At 36.7% G+C, this 26,600-nt stretch overlaps 1 protein-coding gene across 1 annotated transcript in view; it reads right to left on the reverse strand.

Moving 5' to 3' along the window:
* The window catches only part of LOC145666972 (chymotrypsin-2-like), a 405,304-nt gene extending 378,992 nt beyond the window's left edge, over positions 1–26,312 (reverse strand). Inside the window, exon 1 of the mRNA XM_081734623.1 lies at positions 26,053–26,312. Within this exon, the coding sequence (XP_081590749.1) occupies positions 26,053–26,075 (23 nt within the window). The 5' untranslated portion in view covers positions 26,076–26,312. The remainder of the gene's footprint in view (positions 1–26,052) is intronic.
* Positions 26,313–26,600: the final 288 nt, after the last annotated feature.

Raw genomic sequence — 26,600 nt, forward strand, 5'->3', positions numbered from 1 at the left:
CAATTCCGGCATTCGCCTGGTGGATCTAAAGAAATGCAGGACTTAGGATGGGCTGCGGGAGTTCGTGGCTATACTCTCGACCTACCAAATTCCGCAGACAGACACAATACTTCTACTTCCAGTTTTTTAAAACAATAATAACGGTGTGTACTGTGTGGTCGATGAAGCTCAAAATAGCTTTACTTTCTCTTCCTCCAAGAATGCACATGAATGCATAGAAATAAAAGAAGGTTCAAACAAGACAGACCAACAAATAATATTCTACCATTCGTTAATATCATAAAGTACACAATAAGTAAGTAAAGTAAAACAAGAATAAAATAGGGTATTGCAAACATTTTTATCTTTGAAGCATTGATTACAAAAAAGCAAGAGATAAAAAATATAAATCATTTATATTTTCTCTCGTATATCCTTAATTTGTGTACATTAGATTTTTTGATGTGATCTCTATATGCAACAGCAAAGATCTATGTTACTAAAAGAATAGGAAAATTCGACAGCATAATTGTTTGATCATACCTTACACAGAAATCTTTGAAATTGAAACTCAAGTTGAAAAAAATAAAACAATTATAAATTGGATAAAGAAGTAAATAGCAATTAACAAAACTTCATCATGATCCACAGAAACAGCAATGTATTTTGAACTATGAAGGGCTGATCACATGGTACGAACAAGCTTACAATAAACTTTTATACCTGCAATTTTGAAACGATCCATCACTTCAGTAAACTGAGAAACGGAGGTAATTTTGCATTGCTTTTCCTCCCCATAACGTTTCAAAACTTTCGGAAGAAGTTTAATTTCCACCTCTACACTAGTGATGAGCAAATGCAAGACCAAGACCAAGACCGGGGTGGTCTTAGTTTTGGTCTTGCTCTTGCACATCCAGTCTTAGTCTTGTTCTTGCGCTGGAACCCTTGGTCTTGGTCTTGGTCTTGCTGCAAGAGTCTTGCAAGTCTTGCTTTTAAGAAATCTTATGCTTTTCATAGGTAAATTTTACTCTGGATAAATTCTACAATACGCCAATAGTAACAAAAATACAATGTATGTTTCTAAATGTAATATACGAGGGCCATCCGGAAAGTGGTACCCGTTTGCGCCGCATGAAGCGCTGACGACTCGGGGAGCCGCTGGGCAAGGCCAGACCGCGTCAGTGGCTTGTCTGCCTGCTCTGTGCGAGGTTGCGTGACGCTAGCAGTGCCTGTGTTGTGTCTGTGCTCGTTTATAATGATTAAACGATTTGAGAACCCCGCCAGTTGTGAAGAGAGGGCCGTGATTAAATTTCTTAATGCACGAAACGTTCGACCTTGTGAAATTCATCGCCAATTAATGGAGGTGTATGATGACAATGTGATGGAAAAGTCGTCTATTCGGCGCTGGTGTCGGAACTTCAACCTGGGGAGGGGGAGTACACACGACGAGGAGCGCTCAGGGAGACCATTTGTCATTACAGACGAACTGCTGAGGTCAGTAGACGAATGCGTGAGGAACGATCGGCGCGTCACAATTATAACGAAATACTTTAGTTTGTATAATATTTACCTGTACCGTGGGCAAAAAGTGCTCATAAATATGTAATATACTTAGTAGAATGTTCATCTTAAATTAACAGAAAAGAAGAATGTTTTTAATATATATGTAAGAGATTATTATGGGATAGTTGTGGCTATGTACATGTTATGTGTTGACCTAGTCAAGTGAATTTATGTATTTTACAGGCTTAAAAAGAATATTTAAGACATATCAAGCAAAATAAAGGTGAGACTAATAATCTTTGAATATCTGAGTTGATTTTTGCAGAAAGAAAAGTAATTATCGCTTCGTAACTTATATATTACAAGACGGACCAGGTTGACGACGCTTTTCTATAGAGTCGTTATAAAAATTTGGTTTACCAAACCCGGGACTTTTGAAAATTCAGTTCCCGAAGAAGGAAAGTAGGGCTGAATTTACTTTGATATTACCATTTATGAATACAAACTTAACCGTATTACGAAGCGGTAAGGTCATCAAAAGAATAATGGATAGTGAAATAGTGCAACAGGAATCTAATACCAGTAATCCAGGTGAAATTAGTGCAACACCAAGTTTGTCATCTGAGGATCGACTTTTGTTAGCTGTGCAGCGACAAATTATGCAAATGACGTCTGAGATAAAACAAACCATGGAACAGAAGCTCAATGAATCTAACACAAACATGGAACAGAAGTTCTATGAAGCTAACCAGACCATGGAACTGAAGTTCTATGAAGCTAACCAGACCATGGAAAAGAAGATAGAACTGAAATTTAACGAAGCTAGCAAACAGTATGAAGAATTAAGTAAACGAATAGAACGGATAGAACTGAAATCAGACGATACGAAACAAACAATCGTCCAGGTGATGAACGACATATCCTCGCAGTTTGAAGAGAAGTTAAAAAGGTTAGCCGATGAGTGTCAAGAAAAGCACGATCATCAAAATCATGAAATCTGTGCTATAAAAAAGGATTTAACGTTAATAGAATCTTCCGTTAAACATCAAAAGATCCAGTTGGCTACTATGCAGGAAGAAATTAAAACGTTACAGGCTAGAGATAACATTTATTGCAATAATCTGGGCAGTGATCGCTTCGAGTTTCCTCAATCACCGGATATAAATACGCCTTCGCCAGAATCTGAGGAGGATATTATATTAGAGGAAAATTGTCCGAAGATCACTGATGAACGAAATATAAATGGTATCATGACACAGCACGCTACGGACCGAAACAATCACACCACAAGAACAAGGAGTGAGAAAAGAAAGGTAAAGTTAAGTGTCAAGATGAGCGAAATCAAAGCCATGAGTAAATTTAGTGGTAAGTGCAATGAAAATGCTAGTTCTTTCTTAGAGAAGTTCCAAGACGAATGCAATATAATGTCTATCGACCGATCACAATACATGAAATTAATACCCCATGTATTACTCCCACCTTGTTCCTTATGGTTTAAGGCAATACGTGATCACATTAGTACATATGAGGAATTTAAAGCGGCATTGATCGCGAATTACGAAAATGACTTTTTGCTGGCAAACAGAGATGCCACTCTTAGAAATCAACATTTCAATCCTCGATTGCACAAATCTATTGTAGAGTTTGTTGTAAATGTCTATAATGAATTAAAGGTTGTTAATCCCTTGCAATCAGAATCAAGAATAATTGCATCGATTCGCAATTTGCTTCCATTTAAATTACAGCAGATCTTATTTTCCACACAGTGTATGAGTTTCAGTCATTTATTAATGCTTGTACAATGCTACGAAACTCAATACCATGCTATGAATCTAACACAATCAGGAATGGGTAAAAATAAGCCTAATTCAGATCATTTGGTCCCTGTTCGGAATTTGAATATCCGAAGTGTGAATAATAATGAACCGAACCTAAGACGAGTATACTCTAGCAATCAAAATGAACAAAATAGACAAGGTTATGTAGGGAATCCGCCTAACCTAATCAACCGAAGTAGACACAAAAATAATAGAAATACATGTCGAAATCCTAGAGATGCTACCAATCCTATGTATAGACATAATCATTGTTCACGAGATGGTACTTCGTATCCAAATTCAAATCACGATGAAAGACATGTACAACCTAATGTAGAACCTAACCACGATTGTGCGGTACAATGCACTTTATTAGATTCATATGCCAGTGCGAATGTAACATGATTACCGTTAACGAAATTAGGTTAAACCCATGTTGGTTATAGATTCTTGTGAATTTTCGTTTTAAAGTTTGTGTTAATATTGATAATGAAAACGATGGTTATAAATATTTGAAATGCATCTAGTTAAAGAGTTAGTAGCACCCAACATTCTTGATCAAATAAATAAGAATGAAAAATAACAATAATAATGAAAAATGTGTTTATTTAATAACAAAAAGGTGTCTTTTGTTTCTGTAAAATAAATTTATTTACTTCCATTTTGATTATTCAAACGTAGGTTATGTTTAATTTTTATTCTTTCTTATTAATGTGAAGAATCATAATTCAATTTATAATTAGTTAAAGGCAAAAAATTATTTTATATCAGATTGATTTGTGTTTAATTATCAAAGATTATGTTAAGAATAAGATCCATTCTATAAAATCAATTATTCAATGACTACCTTAAGTGAAATTCTTCTTTATTTTGGACATCTTAATGCTACTATGTATACATTACAATTGCAACATCTAACTTATTTGTTATACAATGCGCCCGAAAAGAACAAATATTATTTGTCACATCATCGTTTGTAATAATGATCGAAACTAGTAATCTTGATAATTTGTGTTTCACCCTCGTTAATTATATTTCTAAGCGACGATGTTTTTAATGATAAAGAATAAATAATAATGTAATAAAAGAGAAATATTAATGAAATCAAAGATTTATTGTAAATGTATTTATGTGAATGATAATAACTAATATTTTATATATATATGAGGGTTAACCAAAAGGTAATGAAGATATATACGAGGTGTGATCAAAATATAAAGAACATATGTAATGTACGAACATTAATCTAATCAGACCAGTGGTTCTTGAATATAAAAGCCAAGCATACTCATGACTTTTATATTCAGTCCCTTTGTCGGGCGACATTTTCTATAACGAAATACTTTAGTTTGTATAATATTTACCTGTACCGTGGGCAAAAAGTGCTCATAAATATGTAATATACTTAGTAGAATGTTCATTTTAAATTAACAGAAAAGAAGAATGTTTTTAATATATATGTAAGAGATTATTATGGGATAGTTGTGGCTATGTACATGTTATGTGTTGACCTAGTCAAGTGAATTTATGTATTTTACGGTCTTAAAAAGAATATTTAAGACATATCAAGCAAAATAAAGGTGAGACTAATAATCTTTGAATATCTGAGTTGATTTTTGCAGAAAGAAAAGTAATTATCGCTTCGTAACTTATATATTACAAGACGGACCAGGTTGACGACGCTTTTCTATAGAGTCGTTATACAATTGATGAACTCTGTGAACATTTTCCTAATGTGTCTCGAACAATTGTTCATGAAATTGTCAAAGACCATCTGCATTATTCAAAAAAATTGTGCAAGGTGGGTCCCTCGCATGCTCACAGATGAGCACAAAACCAAGCGTATGGCTGCAGCACTGACGTTTGTGGGAAGTTATTCCGATGAAGGAGACTCTTTCCTGAATCGCATTATTACAGGGGACGAAACATGGGTTTGTTATGCATTACCTGAGAGCAAACGACAGTCCATGGAGTGGCATCACGCTCATTCACCAACCAAACCAAAAAAATTCAAGACAGTTCCGTCCACCAGGAAACTCATGGCAACCATATTGTGGGATCGAAGAGGTGTACTGCTCATTGATTTTATGGCCCGTAGAGACACAATTAATGCTAATGCTTATTGTGAAACATTAAAGAAATTATGGCGGGCAATACAAAATCGACGGCGAGGTCTGTTGTCTACAGGCGTCATTCTCCTTCATGACAATGGCAGGCCCCATGGAGCTGCGAAAACACAACTTCTGCAGCAATTGAAGTGGGAAACCTTCGACCATCCACCGTATAGCCCGAACTTGGCCCCTTCGGATTTTCATCTCTGTACGAAGCTTAAAGACTTTCTGGTGTGAAAAAGATTTGACAGCGATGAAGAACTTAAACGAGACGTGAGTACGTATCTCAATACGCTCGCGGCGGAGGATTATGACGCTGGAATACAAAAACTCGTCACATGGTATGACAAATGCCTCAATTTGCTTGGTGATTATGTGGAGAAGTAGTGCAAAGTATGCTCTTTGCAATAAAAATGTGTATATTTATTAATATGTACTACTGTGTCTTTATTGCACAAACGGGTACCACTTTCCGGATGGCCCTCGTAGTTTACCTTCGTATAAGCATAATGATAGTGTACAACATAGGCGATAACCTTTATTTTCTTCAATGGGTCCCCACGCTTCACTACTTATAAATTACAACGTTTCGTAATCTTTTTATTCTTTTTTAACAGATCTAATACTCCACGGGTTCCCAAACTGGAGATGCTAGCCCTGAGACGCATGAAAGAAAATCAAGAGGGCACAGATTATTGAAATACCATGAATTGCAAAATTATTTTTATACAGGTACTCTAAAGGCGTCAGATTTTTTCTTTTCAACCACGATTATTTACTCTTTGTATTAAACAAACTTCCATTTAAATATCGAGATTTTGTTTTACTGATTCCAATATGTACTCTATGGGGCAGAAACATTGGCATTATACAAAAGCGATTAAAAAATTGCAGGCTTTCGAAACGTGGGCGTGTAGAAAAAAGGAGAGAATTAGCTGGGTTGAACGGAAAGCAAATGAGCTGTTAGAAATATTAGCAGTAGGGGAAGAAAAGAAGAATTTTAGATATTGTTTAGAGGAGGAAGAGGAACTGGTTGGGATATTAGATGAGGAGGAACTATATTATGAGGGACGTGCTAGAGGGTATGGTGGAAGGAAAGAGAGGGAGAGAGCGAAGGAGACTGTAGTTGAAGGAAGGTATTAAAACAGAAAATTGCTACGTCAAGACGAAGAGACTACCTGAGGACCACAGCACATCGAAGCTTCTCAGTTGCAGCAAGTAACCTGCTAATAATGATTAAGGCCCGGATTTTTATGTTTTTACATATTTTTTCCTTTGTATGTACGCTGGTGAAAATATGAAATGTTCGCAAATTACGAAGTAAAGAGCCATATAAACCAAAATCACGTTACATATTTTTACATATTTTGAAGTCTGTTACATATTTTCCGTCTACTGTACATATTTTTACATAAATTCAGTTTCCTTACTCCTTTTCGCTAATTTTCTTTAAATAATACCCAAATAAAAATAGGCCTATATATGGAACAATAACTCAAAAAAGTACTTTATTTATTTATCTGTATTTTTTCTCTCACTTTGTTCAACCGATTTGCATTGCGGGAAAGCTGAGTTAAAACACATCATACACCCTACAATATGCAAAGAAACGTCGTTAGTTATCGCTTCCAATCATGAAAAAAAATCTGTTTTTTTATATATAAAGAAAGAAAACAATATAAGGATTTTTGTGCTTATCGCCTTTGCAAACAGACGCCACTCGGATCTGTGCCGACAAAACAAACTAAAACGCACACAGTTGACTGGCTCTCTCACTTTTTTTTTTTGTATGTGCAACCTCTACGGGTGGGGGTGGGGTGACGTTGAGAGGGAGGTGATTGCAGCGGCTAGGCTTTATCACTTGTTTCTTAAATCAATAAAAAATCGCTTTTGTATGACTCGATGGCTACTTCGCCACTTCTTCCTTCAAACAAAAGGAAAAAAGATTCAGTTTCGCGACCGGTTTGTTAGTGTGCAGCTTGTGACCGAGTCAGTTTGTTTCTTGTTTTCAATATGGCTTCCTCTTTAGCGTCAAAATTGGAATCGTGGATAGCTATGGATGACGCTTGTACCACAGACGGTAAAATTGTATTTTGTCAAGTATTCGATAAGAAAGTGGACTGTTCAATGAAGTCGCAATTGGACCAGAACACGAAAACAGCTCTTCACATGAAAAACAAGGTGTTACAGCGTGCCACAAAGCAAAAACTTTTAACCCAAACAAAACCAGCATCTGAATACAGCAGTGAATTTTACAAAGACCTTGCCAATGCGTTCATAGCAGCAGACAAACCGTGGTATAAATTGCAAGTCCCACAGTTCGCGTCCTTTTTGGAAAAATATTGCAAGAGACACATTCCTGACGAATCTACTATCCTCAAGAATTATTTGGATGTGTGCTATGAAGATACTATCAAACACATTCGAGCTGAAATTGGTGATTCGCATATATGGTTTGCGGTGGATGAAACTACAGACGTATTAGGACGTTTCGTTGCCAATTTGGTAGTAGGAAAGCTTGACCCTGATTCTCCATCACGACCATTTCTGATCTGTTCAAACGTTTTGGACAAAACAAACCATTCCACAGTTGCAAGTTTCGTAAATGATGGACTGAGAGTGTTGTGGCCAGAAAGTGTTCCTGCAGAAAAAGTGCTTCTGATGTGTTCTGATGCTGCGGCGTACATGTTAAGAGCTGCCGCTGCGCTTAAAGTGTTCTACCCAAACCTCATTCATATGTGCTGTTTGGTCCATGGATTACATCGTGTAGCAGAGGAAGTGCGGATCAACTTCCCTGAAGTCAATGAGCTAGTGTCTTCTACTAAGAAAGTTTTTGTGAAAGCCCCTGGTCGTGTGCAGTGCTACAACAATATGCTACCAAATATGTCGCTACCACCGCAGCCTGTACTGACACGGTGGGGCACCTGGATACAGGCTGTTAACTTCTACAATGAAAATTTTGATGCTGTAAAGTCAGTTGTCACCATATTTCCTGCAGAGTCCAGTGCAGCAGTACGTGATTCTCAAACTGCGTTCAAAAATCCTGTTGTTCAATGTTCACCAGCGCACATTGCAAGTAATTTCGGGTGGATTGCAGATGTTAGCGAGAAGCTAGAAAAAAATCAATATTTTTAATGTTCAATAATGTGATTTTTTACTTTCTTGATACATATTTTCATTTGTTTCTCTTGAAAATTTGTACGTATCTGTAGGAAGTTATTACAGAAAGATGTTACAGTATATTTATTAGCTAAGAAAATAGCACAGACACAAAATAAACACGAAAAAATATTTTTACATATTTTCATATTTTTAACATATTTCTTACATATTTCATTGATTTTTGTTACATATTTATGTACATATTTCGGTACTTTGTACTACATAAAAATCCGAGCCTTAATAATGATAGAATAGTTGGTGATGAGAAATAACTAAAATGGTGGAATCAAACAAGTAGGAGGAAACGGAAAAACCCCAAGAAAACCCATGCACACGGTGTTGTCTACCAAAAAAGATCACATGACTCAATATGACACATGTGTGGCTTGAAAACGACCAATGTCTACAGAAAATGAGAAAAACCAATGCAGAAAACGACATACTGTAACTATATGGTACACGGGAGATCAACTCACACGGCTTGCATAAACTACTGGGAACACATTCACTCCAGCGGCATTTTTACTGAAGCCAAGAAATTCAAGTAGAAGATGTAATGATTTCCCCCCTTCTTTTTTACATTCTATAAAAAAAATAAAGTAGTACTTGTGCAAGACTCTTGCACAAGAGTTTTGATCTTGGTCTTGGTATTGCAGGTATAGTCTTGGTTTTGGTCTTGGTCTTGCACCCCTTGGTCTTGGCTTTGGTCTTGCATCGGGATTCCTGGTCTTGGTCTTGGTGTTGCAGGCAATACTTGCTAAAACTGCAAGACCAAAACTCTTGCGCTCATCACTACTCTACACTATCGACATCACATTCATAATGACGTGCAAGTGGTTCAATTTTCTCAAATGAGAGGAAATGTTCAATTTTATGGTGAAGACTGCTTATTCTAGTGCAAATTGGCGTTCAGCTGTATCTGGAATTATGCTGTAAATAAAATCATTGTTCATTGCAGAGTTAAACAGGGTCCTAGAACATATTACATTACAATCAATAGTAATACCGATTGCTTTTGATACAGGGTGTCACCTTCATTATTCTACTTCTGTTGGGGTGGGCGGATGGGTGGGCAAGGCCATTCAGTGGGTGGGCGGTCGCCCACCCCCGCCCACCCTTAGTGCCGTCCCTGCAAATACATTGGATACATGATAATATAACCCTTTGGGGATTCTATGGTACAATTTGTACCATACGGGTGTTTCATGGTACATTGCGTTATAACTCTTCTATTTGAGCATTTTCGTCCGTTTTTTGTTTGTTTGTTTGTTTGTTTGTTTGTTTTTCAAGTCCAGAGGCATTGTAGAACACGTTACGTATGGTTTCACACCTTCCTGCGTCCAGACATAGGAGGTGATGACGTCATAATTCTAAAATATATATTTTCATTTATTAAGCCTATGTTCATTATTTTTTGGCGGGTTTTATTTTTGCACGTAGAAGATTGAAATTTTGCACAAACATTCAGTTCACCGAGTAGTATTTGGTCTAGGAATTAATTCGTGCAGGTGGACAAGAGGTGGCGCAACGAACGGAGCGTCCCACAGTTCCGTGTATCCACACATGTGTTGCAAACCCCTGTCATCGCGTATCGTTCGTAGTATAGGGCAGTAGATTAAAGCGTCAACAACACCAGTTTGTAGTTAAGTGAACATGGCGCAATTTGTGCCTGATAAAGTGTTTTTGCGGGGTGTCCTGCTGCATTACTTTAACATGCAGAAAAGTGCGACTGAAAGTCATCGTATTTTGGTGGAAATGTATGGTGACCATGCTCTAGCTGAGCGAACGTGTCAGAAGTGGTTTGCACGGTTTAGAAGTGGTGATTTCGGCTTGGCAGACCAAGAGCGAGCTGGACAGCCAAAAAAATTTCAAGACGAAGAATTGACAGCATTGCTCGAGCAGGATTCGTGTCAAACGCAGGAACAACTTGCAGCAGCATTAGGCGTTGATCAAACAACAGTCTCCAAACGCTTGAAAGCCATGGGAATGATTCAAAAGATGTCACATTGGGTTCCACATGAATTGAAAGACAGAGACGTTGAAAGACGAAAAACCATTTGCGAATTGCTGCTTCAACGACAAAGCAGAAAGGGGTTTCTGCATCGAATTATTACGGGTGATGAGAAGTGGATCCATACGAGAACCCTAAACGAAAAAAAGGCCTGGGTGAAGCCAGGTGAACCAGGTCCATCACAACCAAAACGAGATATTCACTGTGCAAAGGTTATGCTGTGCATATGGTGGGATATGAAAGGTGTGGTGTACTATGAGCTGCTGCAACCGGGTGAAACTATGAATGGAGAACGTTATCGACGACAATTAATGCGTTTGAAGCAAGCTCTGGCCAGAACACGACCAGAATGGGAGAACAGACATGATAAACTTATTGTTCAACATGATAACGCTCGCCCACATGTCGCAAAACCGGTCAAAACCTATTTAGAAAATGTCGGATGGGAAGTTTTACCCCACCCGCCGTATTCACCAGACGTTACTCCTTCGGACTACTACTTGTTCGATTGCATGAACAACGATTTGATTGGACAGCGGTTTACTTCTTCAGAAGATATCGAAACATGGGTCTCTGACTGGATCGCTTCCAAGGATGAGGACTTCTTTCGCCACGGAATCCGTACATTGCCTGACAGATGGGCGAAAGTGGTGGCTAGCGATGGACAATATTTTTCTTAAGGTATTTATGTATTTTGTGTTTGTACTACAGCTTCAATGTGTGAGTACCAACCGCACGAATTAATTCCTAGACCAAATATTTACCAGATTTTTTTCAGATTTCTGCGTTAAAACAGGGGGATCCAGAGGGGCAAAGGGTTGAAAAAAGGAATATTTTACTCCAAAAATCCCTTTTTTTCGGGATTTTCCCGCCTTAAATACATGATGGAGACATGTGAATGGTACCGCCTGAAAGGCAGTTCTATTCTGAAGAAAATGATGTGCAAACCATGATCCTAGGGTAATTAGGAATGTCTCAGGGAATTTTTACAAACTATCCTTCTGTATACGGGAATATGGTACATTGTCGGTATATATATATTTTTGGTGGGCTTACTTTTGCACCTAGAAGATTGAAATTGTGCATAAACATTCAGCCCGCCTAGTAGTATTTATCAGATTTTTTCAGATCTCTGCGTTAAAACAGGGAGGTCCAGAGGGGCTAATAGTTGAAGAAAGGGATATTTACACCAAAAATCCCGTTTTTCGAGATTTTCCCGTCTTAGATGCATGATGGAGACACGTGATTCATACCGTCTGAAAGGCAGTTCTATTCTGAAGAGAATGATGGGCAAAACATGACCCTAGGGTAATTAGACATGTGTCAGGGAATTTTTATCAAAATATACTTTTATATAGGGGAATATGGGACATTTTCGGTTTTTTTTTTTTTTTTTGATGGGCTTATTTTTGCACCTAGAAGATTGAAATTGTGCACAAACATTCAGTCCACCGAGTAGTATTTACCAGATTTTTTCAGATCTCTGCGTTAAAACAGAGGGGTCCAGAGGGGCTAAAAGTTGAAATAAGGGATATTTAGACCAAAAAAATCCCTTTTTCGGAATTTTCCCGCCTTAGATACATAATGGAGACATGTGGATGGTACCGCCTGAAAGGCAGTTCTATTCTGAAGAGAATGATTGGCAGATTATAGTTCTAGGGTAAATAGAGATGTCTCAGGAAATTTTTAACCTGAGATCATGGTGTTTTGCGGTAATTTGGGGCATTGTGGGGATTCTTGATAAAATTTCTCCCGCCCTTAGTATTCAAGATAGAAACTTGAAATTTGGCACACATATTAATTCTACCAAGTACTATTTATCAGATTAAGATCTCTACGTTCACACAGGGCAGCTCCAGAGGGGCCCAAAGTGTGAAAAAAATCCCTCCGAAATTTTCCCTTTGACATCAATTTTCCTTTTAATGGTATATTCTTCTTATGGTACCATTTGAAAGCCAGCTTTATTCTGAAGAGAATGAGGTATGAACCATGATCCTAGGATAAATAGTGACGATGCAGTAGCTGCTTGACTGAAAGTCTAAAAAATGCCCAAAAAACCCACAATCCGGAAAGGGATAATGGGCAAATTTTCCTGCAATATTTGTGAAAAAACATTAGAGTTTAAAGAACACCTTCAAAGTGAAACATCTCTTAAAGCCCAACAAGGAAACGATTATGCGACACAAAGGGAGTGCAAAGCCACTTCTCCCTCCATTGCGGATGTGACGTCTCTCTTGTAGAACTCGTGAGCGTAAAAGAGTTGTACTTCCTCTGAACACATTTTATAAATTCGAATATGACAGAGGAAAACTTAGTTGAGGGTACAATAATGTCAATGGTAATAGTCTAGGCATCAACTTGACAAAAGTGATCTCCTTTTCGAGTTTAAGGGCAAATCATGTAACAATTTGGCAACCGATATGTTTTGAATATATATCCATCATTGACCACAAAAATGCCAGATGCCAAAAAAATACCTCACGGGGGAGGGGAAGAAAGCTGAAATTTTAGCCTTTTTTATAATCCACTAAAACTCCGTAATCATTGGAGCTAGAGATTCCAAACTTTTTTCATTTTGTTTGTCTAATTGTCTTCTACAATTTAATTCTAGTGCATTTTTAAGCTAAATATAATGGTTTTCTTGTTATTTTCAATTTTACTCAGCTTTGGTTGCGTGTGACGTCAGTTTTTTAGCCACAGATTCTTTACAAGATGAAATTCGGAAAAATGTTTCCTCTAAAAGTTTTTCGTCATTTTATGCTATTTCAAAAAATGTATACTTATATTAGTGTAGGACTAATAGTGCCTGAGTTATAAGCGACTTTATTCTGCCGTGTGCGAAACTGATCACGGCGCGGCGCAAGAGTTACCTTCTCACAAACGGTATATATTAGCAGCTGATGATAATTGAGTTGATTGAGTTGATTTTGAGTTTAACGTCCCGTTCAGCAGCGAGGCTATATGAGACGTGGACCTACTGATTAACGTGGAATCCGAACCACAGGAGCCCCCGCCGGGAATCGAACCCGGGCTTCCCGCGCCAAATTGATGATAATTAATATATATATATACGTATATATACAAAATCTTGTCCTGCTGCGAGTATATAATCCTGATGATTAAGTCTGTCTATAATTTAATTTAAAAATATCCATTTTAATATCAGTTGAGGGACTTCTCGGAAAATAACCCTTTGAAAAGAGAGCTTTCAAAGGGTCCTCTAGTACACAGTATGAGAAATTCTGCAAATCTGTTTCTTTATAAGTGTCTCTGATACCTTCTAAAACATGCACAAACATGCAACTTTCTATTCGTTTTTCTGAAAAAATCTTGTTTCGTCAATGGTTGTTTTTTTGCTACAAGTCCTTTGATTTAGCAATACAATGGTACTGAGCGAAATAGACCAGGAACCAGATTTCAAAATTGCCTTCAAGAGAGGATCATGAACAATTTGTCATCCACGTTTTATAACGTTTAAACTGTTAAATCTTATTTACAGAAGAAGCACTTACCTATTATTAAGATTATGTATATACAATTGCTATAATACAATAAATCTATATTAAGAAACGTAATCGAAGGAAACTATTTGCTTAAGAAATCTCTACACAAGAGAATAAATTATTTTATTTCTAGAATTAGTTCTGAATAATGTTATGCCACTCTTAATATCCTAAAAAGATAAAGAAATTTGTTATGTCTTCAATGCATCATTCAGTCTTCTTCATCTCTCTGTTTATTAACTGATATTGAATTTTTTCACTCGCTCGGACAACTACACATTGGGGTGCACAAGAAACCGCGATTCTTACATTTGCATTTCAAACTTACACACTCAGGTTTCTGACAGCTACACATGGTAATCTCTAAAGAAGCTTTGGGAATATCTTCGAGTGTTTTCAAAACTGATCTCAGAATTTGGTCCTCCAGATACTCTTGAAGGGAAGCATGAAAAAGCAGATTCTAGAATGATATTTCATGCTCTGAATCACAATTCAGAAAGAATTTTTGTGATGAGTAGAGACACCGATGTATTTCTGTTGTTGATACACCATTATGATATAATTACTTGTAAAGAAGTGTACATGATGGTGGGATTTGAATTGAATTGAATTGAAAATGCCTTTATTCATGAGGCGAGGTTCAGCCGTAGGCTGCTCTACCACCTAACCTCAACAAAAGTACAATCACGAATGTCACATGGGAATATATATAAAGATTTCAAAGATAGGAAGGTTTATTCCAGGTCACCACCTTTGCTACTAGTTATCTGAGAATGAGAATAGAGGTAATGGCTTATCACGCTCCACTTGGATGCGGCATAACGTCATATCCAGTTGTAACATCAAAGATCAAGAACTGTCTACTTACTCACGTCAGAAAACTTGACCTATCATTTTCCTTAGAACAGATTTCTTTCTTAGCAAGCGCTATTGAATCTGCAGAACTTTTTTTAACAAAGCTCCTCAAGTTTAATGCGAAGATCTGTGATAAAGCTAGGCCCCTGCTTTTAGGAATATGCAGCCTGGAGAAATTAAGTCCAACTAGTGATGATCTGAAACAACATATAAAGAGATCCCATTGCAAAAACAGCAATTTGGGAAATGCTGATAAGTGTGATATTGATCTACCAAGGCCAGAAAACTCCGGATGGTATCTGGAGGACCAAATTCTGAAGTCAGTTTTGAAAACACTTGAAGATATTCTCAAGGCTTCTTTAGAGATTACCATATGTAGTTGTCAGAAACCTGAGTGTGTAAATTTGAAATGCAAATGTAAGAATCGTGGTTTCTTGTGCACTCCAATCTGTAGTTGTCCGAGCGAGTATAAAAATTCAATCAGTTAATGAACAGAGCAATAAAGAAGACTGAATGATGCATTAATGACATCACAAATTTGTTTATCTTTTTTGAAATATAAAGGTAACCAAGAGGTCTATGTTCAATTGGCTCTAACACCGTGAGTTAAATGCGAATGGAGATAAGGCGAAGGTCAGTTGTTGGTGTGGATATCCAACATACTAAATGGTTGTGGCAATTCAGTTACACCATGAACTGGCGTAAGGACATAGTGAACATGGGACCTCCACAGAGCGTCATAAGGGCGTGTATGCTATACAAGTTCAAACTGGGATCAAACGCCGCTGCAGTGGGGCGGAAGATATGCCAGGCCTTTGGTAAGGGTGTCGTGACTACGCGGGCAGTGCAGTGGTGGTTTAACAAGTTTAAGGATTGTGACGAAACACTTGAAGAAACACTATTTTCCGGAAGACCAACACATGTACAAAATGAAGATCTTCAGGCCGCAATTGGGGCGAACAGTGGCCAGACATGTGAGAACCTGATACTACAATTCAGTGTGAGTGGAAAAACCATTCGGCAGCACCTCCAACTTGGGTCTCACATAATTTGACTCCGGGACAAAAAAAAAAAAAAAAAAAAGGCTTGCAGACACCTGTGTTTCATTGCTGTCTCGTCTGAGGAAGGAGCCATTTTTGGATAGGTTGTTGACATGTGATGAGAAGTGGGACCTGTACGAAGCTCCACGGCGCCGTCATCATTGGTTAGCATCCCAAGAACCGATTCCAAAACAACCGAAACCAGCACTGCACCAGAAGAAGATCCTCCTGTATACTAGGTGGACTGCTCGCGTTGTTCGCAGCACCGTGCATCGGGAACTGCTACCAGCTGGTCAGAGCATCAATGCGACTGTGTACTGTCAGCAGTTGAGCCGTGTTCAAGAAAAACTCAAAACTCTCGGTCCAGCACTTCTGAATCGCAAATTGGTCCTCCTATTACGGGACAACGCTAAGCCCTAAGTGGCTAGGATCACCCGGGACACCATTCTACGGCTGGATGGGAAACACTATTTGATCCGCCATACTGCTAGAACATTGCACCGTCCGATTATCAGCTGTTCCATTCCTTGGACAATCACCTTAGAGGACGTCAGTTCAAATCCCTAGTAGAGGTGCAAAATGCATTTGATACTTTCTTCGCTTCACGGCCCCCCACGTTCTACCGCGATGGAATCCATGACTTTCCAGAACGTTGGCAGGATTTCGTGGATGCTGAGGGGACTGTTTTTGATCTTCCAGGCACGTCTTAGGAGACATATCGATGTTCAAAAGGGGTGGGTGAAAAAGCGACAGAACTTTCTTGGTTACCTTTATATAAGAGTGGCATAACATTATTGAGAACTAATTCTAGAAATCAAATAATTTTGTTCTCTTATGTAGAGATTACTTAAGTGTTTAGTTTCCTTCTACACGTTTCTTAGTATAGATTTATTGTATTATAGCAACTGTACATAATCTTAATAATAGGCAAAGGCTTCTTCTCTAAATAGCATTTAACAGTTTGAAAACTAATCATTCATAAAATGTGTTAGGCATATCTTGCTTTTCTTCTTACCGTTACAGCAAGTATTAAGGGGGAAAGGTGGTAATAGATTTAAAAAAATGTGGATGGGAAATTGTATTATACTTTCAGGTAAAAGAATAGAAAATAAATGAATGAAGAGTTCGTTGAGCTCATTTCTCTCGTGCTATATTCATCCAACACAATACATGTGGTGTACTGACTTTCTATTTCCATATTTCAGAAATCTTCATTCTCATTTCCGTAAGCAACAAAATAGTTATCACCACTTTCGAACTAATCCTCGTAAAAATATGAAAATGAAATCTTTTTGTTTTACGTCTCACGATTATGCCGGCTAGGCTAAAGGAGACGGTGATGATGACATAACGAATGAAATGGTGGAAAAAAGAAAGCGGGAGAACCCCGAGTAAACAAACGCACACCGTGTTCATCCACCACAATATTCACTTGGCGCGAGCTGGGATCGAACCAGGAGGTAAACGTCGTAGTATGAATAGGTTCTTTTTTTAGTTCTTCTAGTTACGTATTACGGGAGTTGAGTACCTCCATCATATTTCTCATTACTCAACTCACTTAAATTGGAACTATTGTTCTCGTTTCTTTGAAAAGGCCTACTATTTTAACATGTATGGTAGTTTCTTAAAATCTATTTAAAACTCCCTTGTTTTATGAAAATTAAATAGTATAAAGTTAGAAATTAATTTAACTAACTTTACAGATATATTTTGCAGAGAGATATAGAGAAAACAAAGAGTTTTTTATTTTTTACTGGCTTTAAAGATTAAATTGCCAAACCATTAAAATCTTTAAAAATTCGAAAGAAAAATATTTATTCACATTATTCAATGAGAAAGCGAGGTAGCACAATTGGTAGGACGTCTAACTGTCAACCAAGTGGCCCGAGTTAGATAGCCAGGGAGGATTGCATTTTCTCTCATTCTACAGGGTGTCCAATATACAATGCAACCCGGAGTTTGGGAGTAGAACTTTTGAACCTGAAGTGATACACGAATAATGATTATACCAAAATGGAGCCTTGTTTATGCATATATTTTTAAACTAGAAAGCAACGATTGAACTACACTAGGAACCACACAGTGTTGCCATATGTAACCGAAGGTGTAAATAATTTTTTTTTTTTTTTTTTTTTTTTGCAAAACATGTAAATTGACTCATAGCTCATACGTATGGATGTTCTGTCGTTAATTTTCAGTTTGTTTAGTTGGAGTAGCTTGGGACCTATGGAGCAGAGAAAAGAATTTTTCGTTTCCACTGATAACTAATTGAATGAGGCCTCTGTAAGGGAGAACTAGGGAAATCGTAGTTTTCAGAAATTAACACTCTGAATTGGTAACTTTGCTGATGTTTCAGTGCATCACAAGGTGTGTTAACAATGAAAAACAAGCTTTGAAATTATCATGACACCCTGTATTCTCGTCCTATATATTCTAAATTTAACACAGTTTATATTTCACAATAGTAGTGAAATGGGTACCTAAGGCCTGTAGCCAGAAGAAAGAGGCGAGTATCACAGTAGGCTGATTCGCCGAAGACGAAGAGGCGGGCGATATTTACTGTTACTTACAATGTCAATGGTAACTTTATGGTGTGGAGCGGTCATCTCCGGTGTCAGAAGTCACTGAATCAATCTCAGACCAAGTGACTTTGTGGTGGACAGGGTCATATCCGTAAGTTTTCTTCCTGTTTCCTTCTGCATTGCCCTGTTCCCACCAGTTGAATCACAATAATTCACTTTCATGAATCATCCATCTCCTTTATCCTAAACAGCTTAAATATGGGACGTTGAACCAGAAATTTCATTCATTTCATTTCAAAAAGCTTATTAATACGACAAAAATGCAGTTGAACTTACAAACCGATTACTTTGAAGAAAATACATATAAATTTAATTAGGATGCAATTAAGGACAATAAGGAAACTTGCATAACATAAATTGAACCGCTCGTTTACTATTGTGCTTATTACTTTCAGTTTTTTTTTTTTTTTCAGCAACACCACCTTCTATTTTTCATAAATGCTTAGTCAAATGATAATTTCAGTGTCCTGAAGAACTGAAATAAAGGTCCAGACCCTACTGAAGCGTTTTAATGTAAACGATAGTTGTTTAAGTTAGTTTTATGTAAAGTATATGAATTAAAACAATTTCGAAAGTTTTCTACGTTGAGATAGGTTAGATTAGCTAAGTGTGATTTTCAATTCAGTTACAAAGTAATTTAAATAAGTTTTACCAATTCTACAGAAGAAAGTTCGTTTATAATCCGCTAAAAGGTAGGGAGTATAGTGAACGGGTACTGGTAAACCCATACAGTGATAAATTCATAAAAGAATGTGAGTTAAAAATGATGAATCTTGAAAAGAACTAGATTTTGTAGCCTGTTATGTTTTCGGCCCCTAATATTGTTCGGCAGCCAAGTGAAAAGAAGAAGATACTTTGCTGTTTCCCTGCAACATGCGAGTATTAAGTCTTAAAGAAAAAACTTGATAATCGAAACTACAAATATATGCGGTGTCATATCTACTCACTTTGTAATAGATTAGACATTGATGACTTCACTGTTGGTGACCTATGCTATATAAGACAAGACCTTGTGCTTCAGATGAGATCTGAACCATCATTCGCTTTCACATAGAGACGGAAACCAGTACTGACCATCGAACTGTTGTAACGCGAATGTATTATCACATATTTATATCACACATTATTGAAACATTTGACCATAGAGAAATCCTAATCCTAACTATATATAAAATTACATGAGCTGACACAAATTATTGAGCACTTCTTGTAGGGCTACAATGATTAAATTTGGCATGATTGTAGCTTTTCGGACAACCCACAGAAAAATTTCCAAAATTGAATATTTTTAATTTTTAGGGGGTCTAAAGAGGGGATGAATGGGTGATGAACGGATAATGGATGAAGAGGAGATGAATGGATGATGTTATTTAAATGGGTGTATCTTTGGACCTATAATCTCATGTTTTAGGTACGGTACTTAGAATTGGAATAAAAACTTGAAATTCGGTTATGTTTGTATGTTTTCGCTAGCACTGCCTAAGTAAATTAGTAAAAATAAAAAATTCCAACTTAAGAGTGGTTTTATAGCGAACTGAAAAATCTTTCCCATGTTATTTATATGGAACACCTTTTACACCCCCAAATTATTGAGCACTTCCTGTAGGGCTACAATGATTAAATTTGGCATGATTGTAGCTTTTTGGGACAAACAAACAGGAAAACTGCCAACAGGGAATATTTAATTTTTAGGGGGTCTAAAGAGGGGATGAAGAATTCACCATGTTACTTAAATTAAGAATGGCCTTTTTTGAAAAATCTGGTTTTCGATTTTCGGAAATTCATTTTTCGTTTTTCTTTTTTTCGAAAAATTTTTCGTTTTTCGTTTTTCGAAAATTTTTCGCTTTTCGTTTTTTCGAAAAGGTTTCGTATCGGTTTTCAAAAATGTTTTCGTTTTTCGGAAAATTTTTCGTATTTTCGAAATTTTTCGGTTTTTTGAAAACTTTTTCGTTTCTTCGAAAATTTTTTGTTTTTTCGAAAAAGTTTCGTTTATCGTTTTTCGAGAAAATTTTCGTTTTTTGGATTTTTCCGTTTTTCGGAAAATTTTTCGTTTTTCGTTTTTCGAAAAAATTGTCGTTTTTCGAAAGATTTTTCGTTTTTCAAAAAAATTTCGTTTTTCGTTTTATCGAAAAAATTCGTTTTTCGAAAAAAAATCGTTTTCCGCTTTTCGGTGATTTTTCGTTTCTCGAAAAGTTTTCGGAATTCGTGGAATGATAATGTGGGAGGAAATAGGAGTACCCGGGAAAACACACGGACACGATGTTGTCTGCCACGAACTTACTTGACCTGGGATCAAATGCACAAGAGATAAGCGTTCTAACAGCTACCGTGCCCCCTTGGATTTGGATTTAATGAAAGGATAGTGTATAATGCCTACTATTGACGATACTCATCCAATCACGACCAAAATTAGTATGGTTATGGACTGCGATGTATTTAGTACACACGTTAAATATTATGGTGTTTGAGACTTTGGTTCCCGAGTTATTGCTAACCAAATTTGTGTTTTAAGTTAGTGATATCAAGAAATTTCGCTAAGACGCATTTGATTAAACTCAAATGATCTTGACGAAAGTTGGTAGGATCGTAAATATTGACAAGCTTGGTATGCATGGAAGCTCAGTATAAAATATTATGGTGTACAGACTTTTTGTTGCTGAGTTATTAGCTATCAATGTTAGGTTTGGAATCAGTGAAATAAAGAAATTTCATTAAAGCGCGAAAGATGGAACTCATCAAATTTTTACCAAACTTGGCAAGATGGTAGATCTTGACGAGTTTAGTAACTATAAAGGTAACGAAGAAAGATCTGTCGCTTTTTCACGCAACACCTTCAAACATCGGTATGTAACCTGACATACCTGGAAGATCAAAAATAGTCTCCATCAGCTTCGACGACCTTCTGCCAACGTTTTGGAAGGCTATGTATTCCATCGCGGTAGAACTTGGTGGGCCGTGAAGCGAAGAAGGTATCAAGTGCATTTTGCACCTCTACTAGGGATTTGAACTAGCGCCCTCTAAGCTGATTGTCCAAGGAATGGAACAGCTGATAATCGGACGGTGTAATGTCGGGGAATATGGCGGATGCAATAGTTTTTCCCATCCAAAGTGCAATGGTGTCCCGGGTCATCCTAGCCACGTGGTGCTTAGCGTTGGCCTGTAACAGGAGTACCCCTTTGCGATTCAGAAGTGCTGGCTCCAGAGTCTTGAGTTTTTTCTTGAACACGGCTCAACTGCTGACAGTACATAGTTGCATTGATACTCTGACTAGCAGGTAGCAGTATTTTTTTTTTTTCAAAATACTGTCCGAAAAATTTGGACTTGAACTTAGTAAAATCAAGAAATTTCATTAGAACGCGTTAAACTCATCCGATATTGGCCAAAGTTGATATTGTCATAGACTTTAACGAATCTGGTACGCGTGCAAGCTCAGCAAGAAATATTGTGATGCACAGACCTTTGATTCTCGGTTCTTGAGGGATATAAATTAGAAATCATAATTCACAAAGGTAAACAGTGTAAAATTTATATTTTACAGAATATTAAAAAATAATTATTTACCAATAGTGATTATTAATGTGTTATCGACAATATGGCATTACTGCTGTATCGCCGGACCAATTTGAAAATCGAAAAAATGGAGCAAAATATACTGCATTCGGTTATATTTGGTTGGATTACATTAAGTTACGTTAGATTATGTTATTAGGTACGCAGTTTTACTCTACGGATCCATTATAAGTAATAATAGTAGTAGTAGGAGGAGGAGGAGGAGGAGGAGGAACGCGTTAGAAGCCCCACAGGGGTTGGTTGGGTTCTGTTGTCGACATGAAATGGGCAAATTTTTCTGTACATTTTACAATCTATGGATCCGTATAGTAAAACAAGTGTACCTCTCCGCGAAATAGTCCATCCGCCTCCACATACAGTGCCGCTTACAACATCAAAAACAACCAGCAAATACAATCACTTTCTTAGCTTTTACTATTCCCCTTACCTGACTTTCAATCACTCTTCCTCATAAACTTAAATAAATTCTCCAGTTGACCCGGTAAATTTCCTAACATTGGTCCGGCGATACAGCAGTTAAGTCTGTAATAATTGAATTTTAACAATTGATTTTAACAAAATATGAAACATGAAGTGATTATATTTACTGATACTGATTCTAAAGACTTCTCACTAAGATCCCCCACTCATTTCTCTTATTTTTTATAACTAATTAAGTCAGTATCAAAAACAATTTGATTGCTTTCAAAAATATGCAATTTAATACTAACAAATTACTATTGAATGGTTTATTTGTTCTAAAGATGTTTTATATACGGTAGGACAAAGAACTACGTATCTGAATATAATAATCTCATCAAACGAGAATTCAAATTTTAAATAGGTGGGTCTTCGTTTTCGTATTAGTTTTTACTGCTACTAACTTCAGTAGAAGAATAAGATGAAATATTTTTTATTTGGTTGTTTGTTGAAGTTCAGCGTCCTTTTTCAGTATCGAGCGAGACTATACTAGACGTGGACCTACATTTTAAAGTGAAATCCGAACCACCATAACACGTTCAATGTTTTCCCACTCGGGACCCTGTGCATCAAAGGAATACGCGCTAGCCCACTAGACCAGTGGGCAAGGCTTGAAATCTTTTCTTGGAATTATGAAATTATATATTTCAAAGAAACGTTTGTCGCTTCCTAGTACCTCTCTCGTTCTGAGAAAAAAAAATATTGTAACCAGAAATATAGTAAGTGTTTATCACTTTCGGTTGCATTAAACTTGCATGTTAGAAATGGAAACTACCATTGTGGTACAGAATCCATATCAAAAACTGCTTCCGGCTATCGTTTTTCTTTACTATGAAACCGAAAATTGTAGTTTCTCTAGGGATGCGCACGAGACAAGATTTGTGGCTGTCTCGTCTCGAAAATGTGCTGTAAAAGTGATGTCTCAACTCGAAAAATGTATATTTCTCTATTGGAAGAGCCGTGTCTCGACTCGAATTTTGTCAGGAAAATCCTGTCTCGACTCGTCTCGTGCGCATCCCTAAGTTTCTCACTATTTCCGGTTTACATAAAGGGATAGCGATCGAGATGACAATCTTCGAATCCTGGATTCAGATAGATAGATAGATAGATAGATAGATAGATAGATAGATAGATAGATAGATAGATAGATAGATAGATATAGATATAGATAAACATATCTCGTTATCTCTTATTATTTTTACTCCATGGAGATCAATATTGAAACCTGGAGTTGTGATCAGGGGCGGATCCAGGACGGACTTCAGGGGGGGTGGCGGTGGGTTGTAATACTGCTACTTAGAGCTACTTTTAAGAGCTCTAAACTCTGGGATGGGTTTTATTTATATATAAAATAAGAAAGTGTCCTCTTCTGGGCGGAGCAATCGCCCCTATCTCTCCCCCTGGATCCACCCCTAGTTGTGATACATTTTTCCTACTTCCTGTTTTTGTAGAGAAACAAGCGAGTTTCGTTTCACAGTGTAAAACTACTGTAGACTTGCAACCTATGCGAATTGAATACTCAAACTTCAGTACAACAAGTAGCACAACTAAAACTCCTAGTTGGAATAGATTAATAAGATCAAAAATAGAATCTATTCCTCGGATGCTGAATCCGTATCAAAAAGCTATTATTAGCTACCACTTATCATTTTTGTTCTATGCGATAAAGATTGAAAGCAGGAATGGTTAATTTGAACCACTTCCGGCTTGAATAGAGCGTTAAGGGAGGAGATGGAATCTATTCTTAGAACGCTAAATCGATTTCAGAGAAGCCTCTTCTCGATATCTTTTATAGTTTTCGCTCTATGAATATAAGTATTGGGACCGAAAGTAGTAGTAAATTTCAAGTATTTCCGGTTACAAAAGAGTGAAGCAGGTTATGACGATATGTTCGCTTAAGGTTGGTTTAAAGGGACAAGTTTTATCGATAGATAGCAGTACAGTCTTCGTATCTCTTTCATGTATTTTTACCTTTCACGAAAATTTACGATTTCTGTTACAAATTTCAACCTACAGACTTCAAATTTTTAGAAAAGTAACATCATAATATATCGAAGGCAATAATCCGTGCCGATTTTTTATTTAGAGTTTTCTTTATTGTTGAAATGGCTTGATTTTTAAAATAGATATCCAAACCTTTAACAATGGAACTGTTTCAACAATGAAGAAAATTTTAAATAAAAAATCGGCACGGATTGTTCCCATTAGTAGGTTATGAAGTTCCTTCTCTAAAAATTTGAAGCCTCTACGTTGAAATCTGTAAAAAAAAAAAAAAAAAATGTAAATTTTCGTGAAAGGTAAAAAATACATGGAAGAGATACGAAGACTGTAGTGACATCTATCGGCAAAACCTGTCCCTTTACACTGAACTTAAAACCCTGAATTGATTCCAGAAAATTGCTTGTCGCTATCTATTACAATTTTTTGTTTTATCGTGACAAGTGTTAAAATCGGAAATGGTTAATTTGAACACTTTCGGTTCAAATAAAGTGTTAACGAAGAAGGTGGAATCTATTCTTGGCATGCTGGATTGATTTTTTAAAAAATGCATCTCGATATCTCTCACCGATTTGCTCTATGGAAGTTAGTATTACCTATAAAATCAAAAATAGTAATAAACTTCAACTATTTCTGCTCTTGTGGAGTGTTGCGGATTGTAATGGTATTTCTTCTTGAGACCCTGAATCGATTGTAGGTGAATCACTTGTCGCTATCTATTACCACTTTTGTTCTGTGGCGATAAATGTTGAAACTTGTAATCGTTAATTTGAACCACTTCTGGTGTGAATAGAGATCAAGGGAGAAGGTAGAGCCTATTCTTAGAACGCTTAGTCGATCGCGAGAAACCGCATCACCATTTCCCCAAGTTTTTGCTTTATAAAAATCAGTATTGAAACCAATATACTAGTAAATTCAGCCACTTTCAGCTTCGATAGTATTATGGGTTGAGATTATATATAGCTTATATACTCTTGAGACGCTGTATCGATTCGATTAAAAAAAAAAAAAAAACATTGTGGGTATCTATTACTATTTTTGTTCCATATCGATCAATGTTGAAACCGAAAATGGTTATTTTAAACAACTTCCCATCTGAATAGAGGATTAATGGATGTTGCGGTATCTAAGTAAATTAACACTAAACCGCTCGGATAGAACGTTTTGCGGTGTTTTCTCAGGTTATATATAGAATTAAAGATTTGAATTTCAACTAAACAAATATAACAAATTTTATTGGTAAACCAAAATCGGAAACAAATGTAAAAATAACTTCTCAATAGCTCAAACAAATATAGGTTAACTGTCAAGTAATTTTGACTATCCGAAATCTTATTGAAACAGCAAAGTAAAAAAAAAAAAATTACTATGAAGCATGTTATCTTGTGAAATAATATAAAAATTCCAAATAAATGTTCCTTATCAATCAGCATGCCAAATATAGAAAATTATAAATACATACCAGAAGTCTTCTTGTACTAACATTTAAATGTCCAATTCAATTTAGCTTTTGTATCGTCAAACAGGTAGTGAACACAATTTTCTTTTTCAATTTCGAAATTAACAAAACTTAACTTTCTAACACTTTTCATTTTCCAATTTCAAATCATATTGCACTTTTAACTTTTTCACGGAGCACCAAATAATATAAATTCTCATAATATAACATGCTTTCATATAGAAAATTGCCTACAAACGAAAAGTAGGTTATTCTAATCTTACCTGTTCTTCATAACTGAAGAGGGGAGGTTTGCGGCACAACCACGAAAACTCGTAGAGGGCAGCACCTACCACTGAACAGTCATGAGACAAGGTAGCCAGCTCGTAAACTTCCAGGATAGTTACCTATCCGAGAGGCTCACTTCTGCTGAGGCTTATTTTACCTTTTTTTTCGAACAAATAAATTTAGTCACACAACATGGAGAAAATAGATCTATTTCTTGGTAGCTGAATCGATTACAAAAATCTACATTTCGATATCTCGTAATTCAGTATTGAAACCGAAAATAA

The sequence above is a fragment of the Thermobia domestica genome, chromosome 1 (assembly GCF_964235325.1).
Source record: "Thermobia domestica chromosome 1, izTheDome1.hap1.1, whole genome shotgun sequence".
NCBI classification, from domain to species: domain Eukaryota; kingdom Metazoa; phylum Arthropoda; class Insecta; order Zygentoma; family Lepismatidae; genus Thermobia; species Thermobia domestica.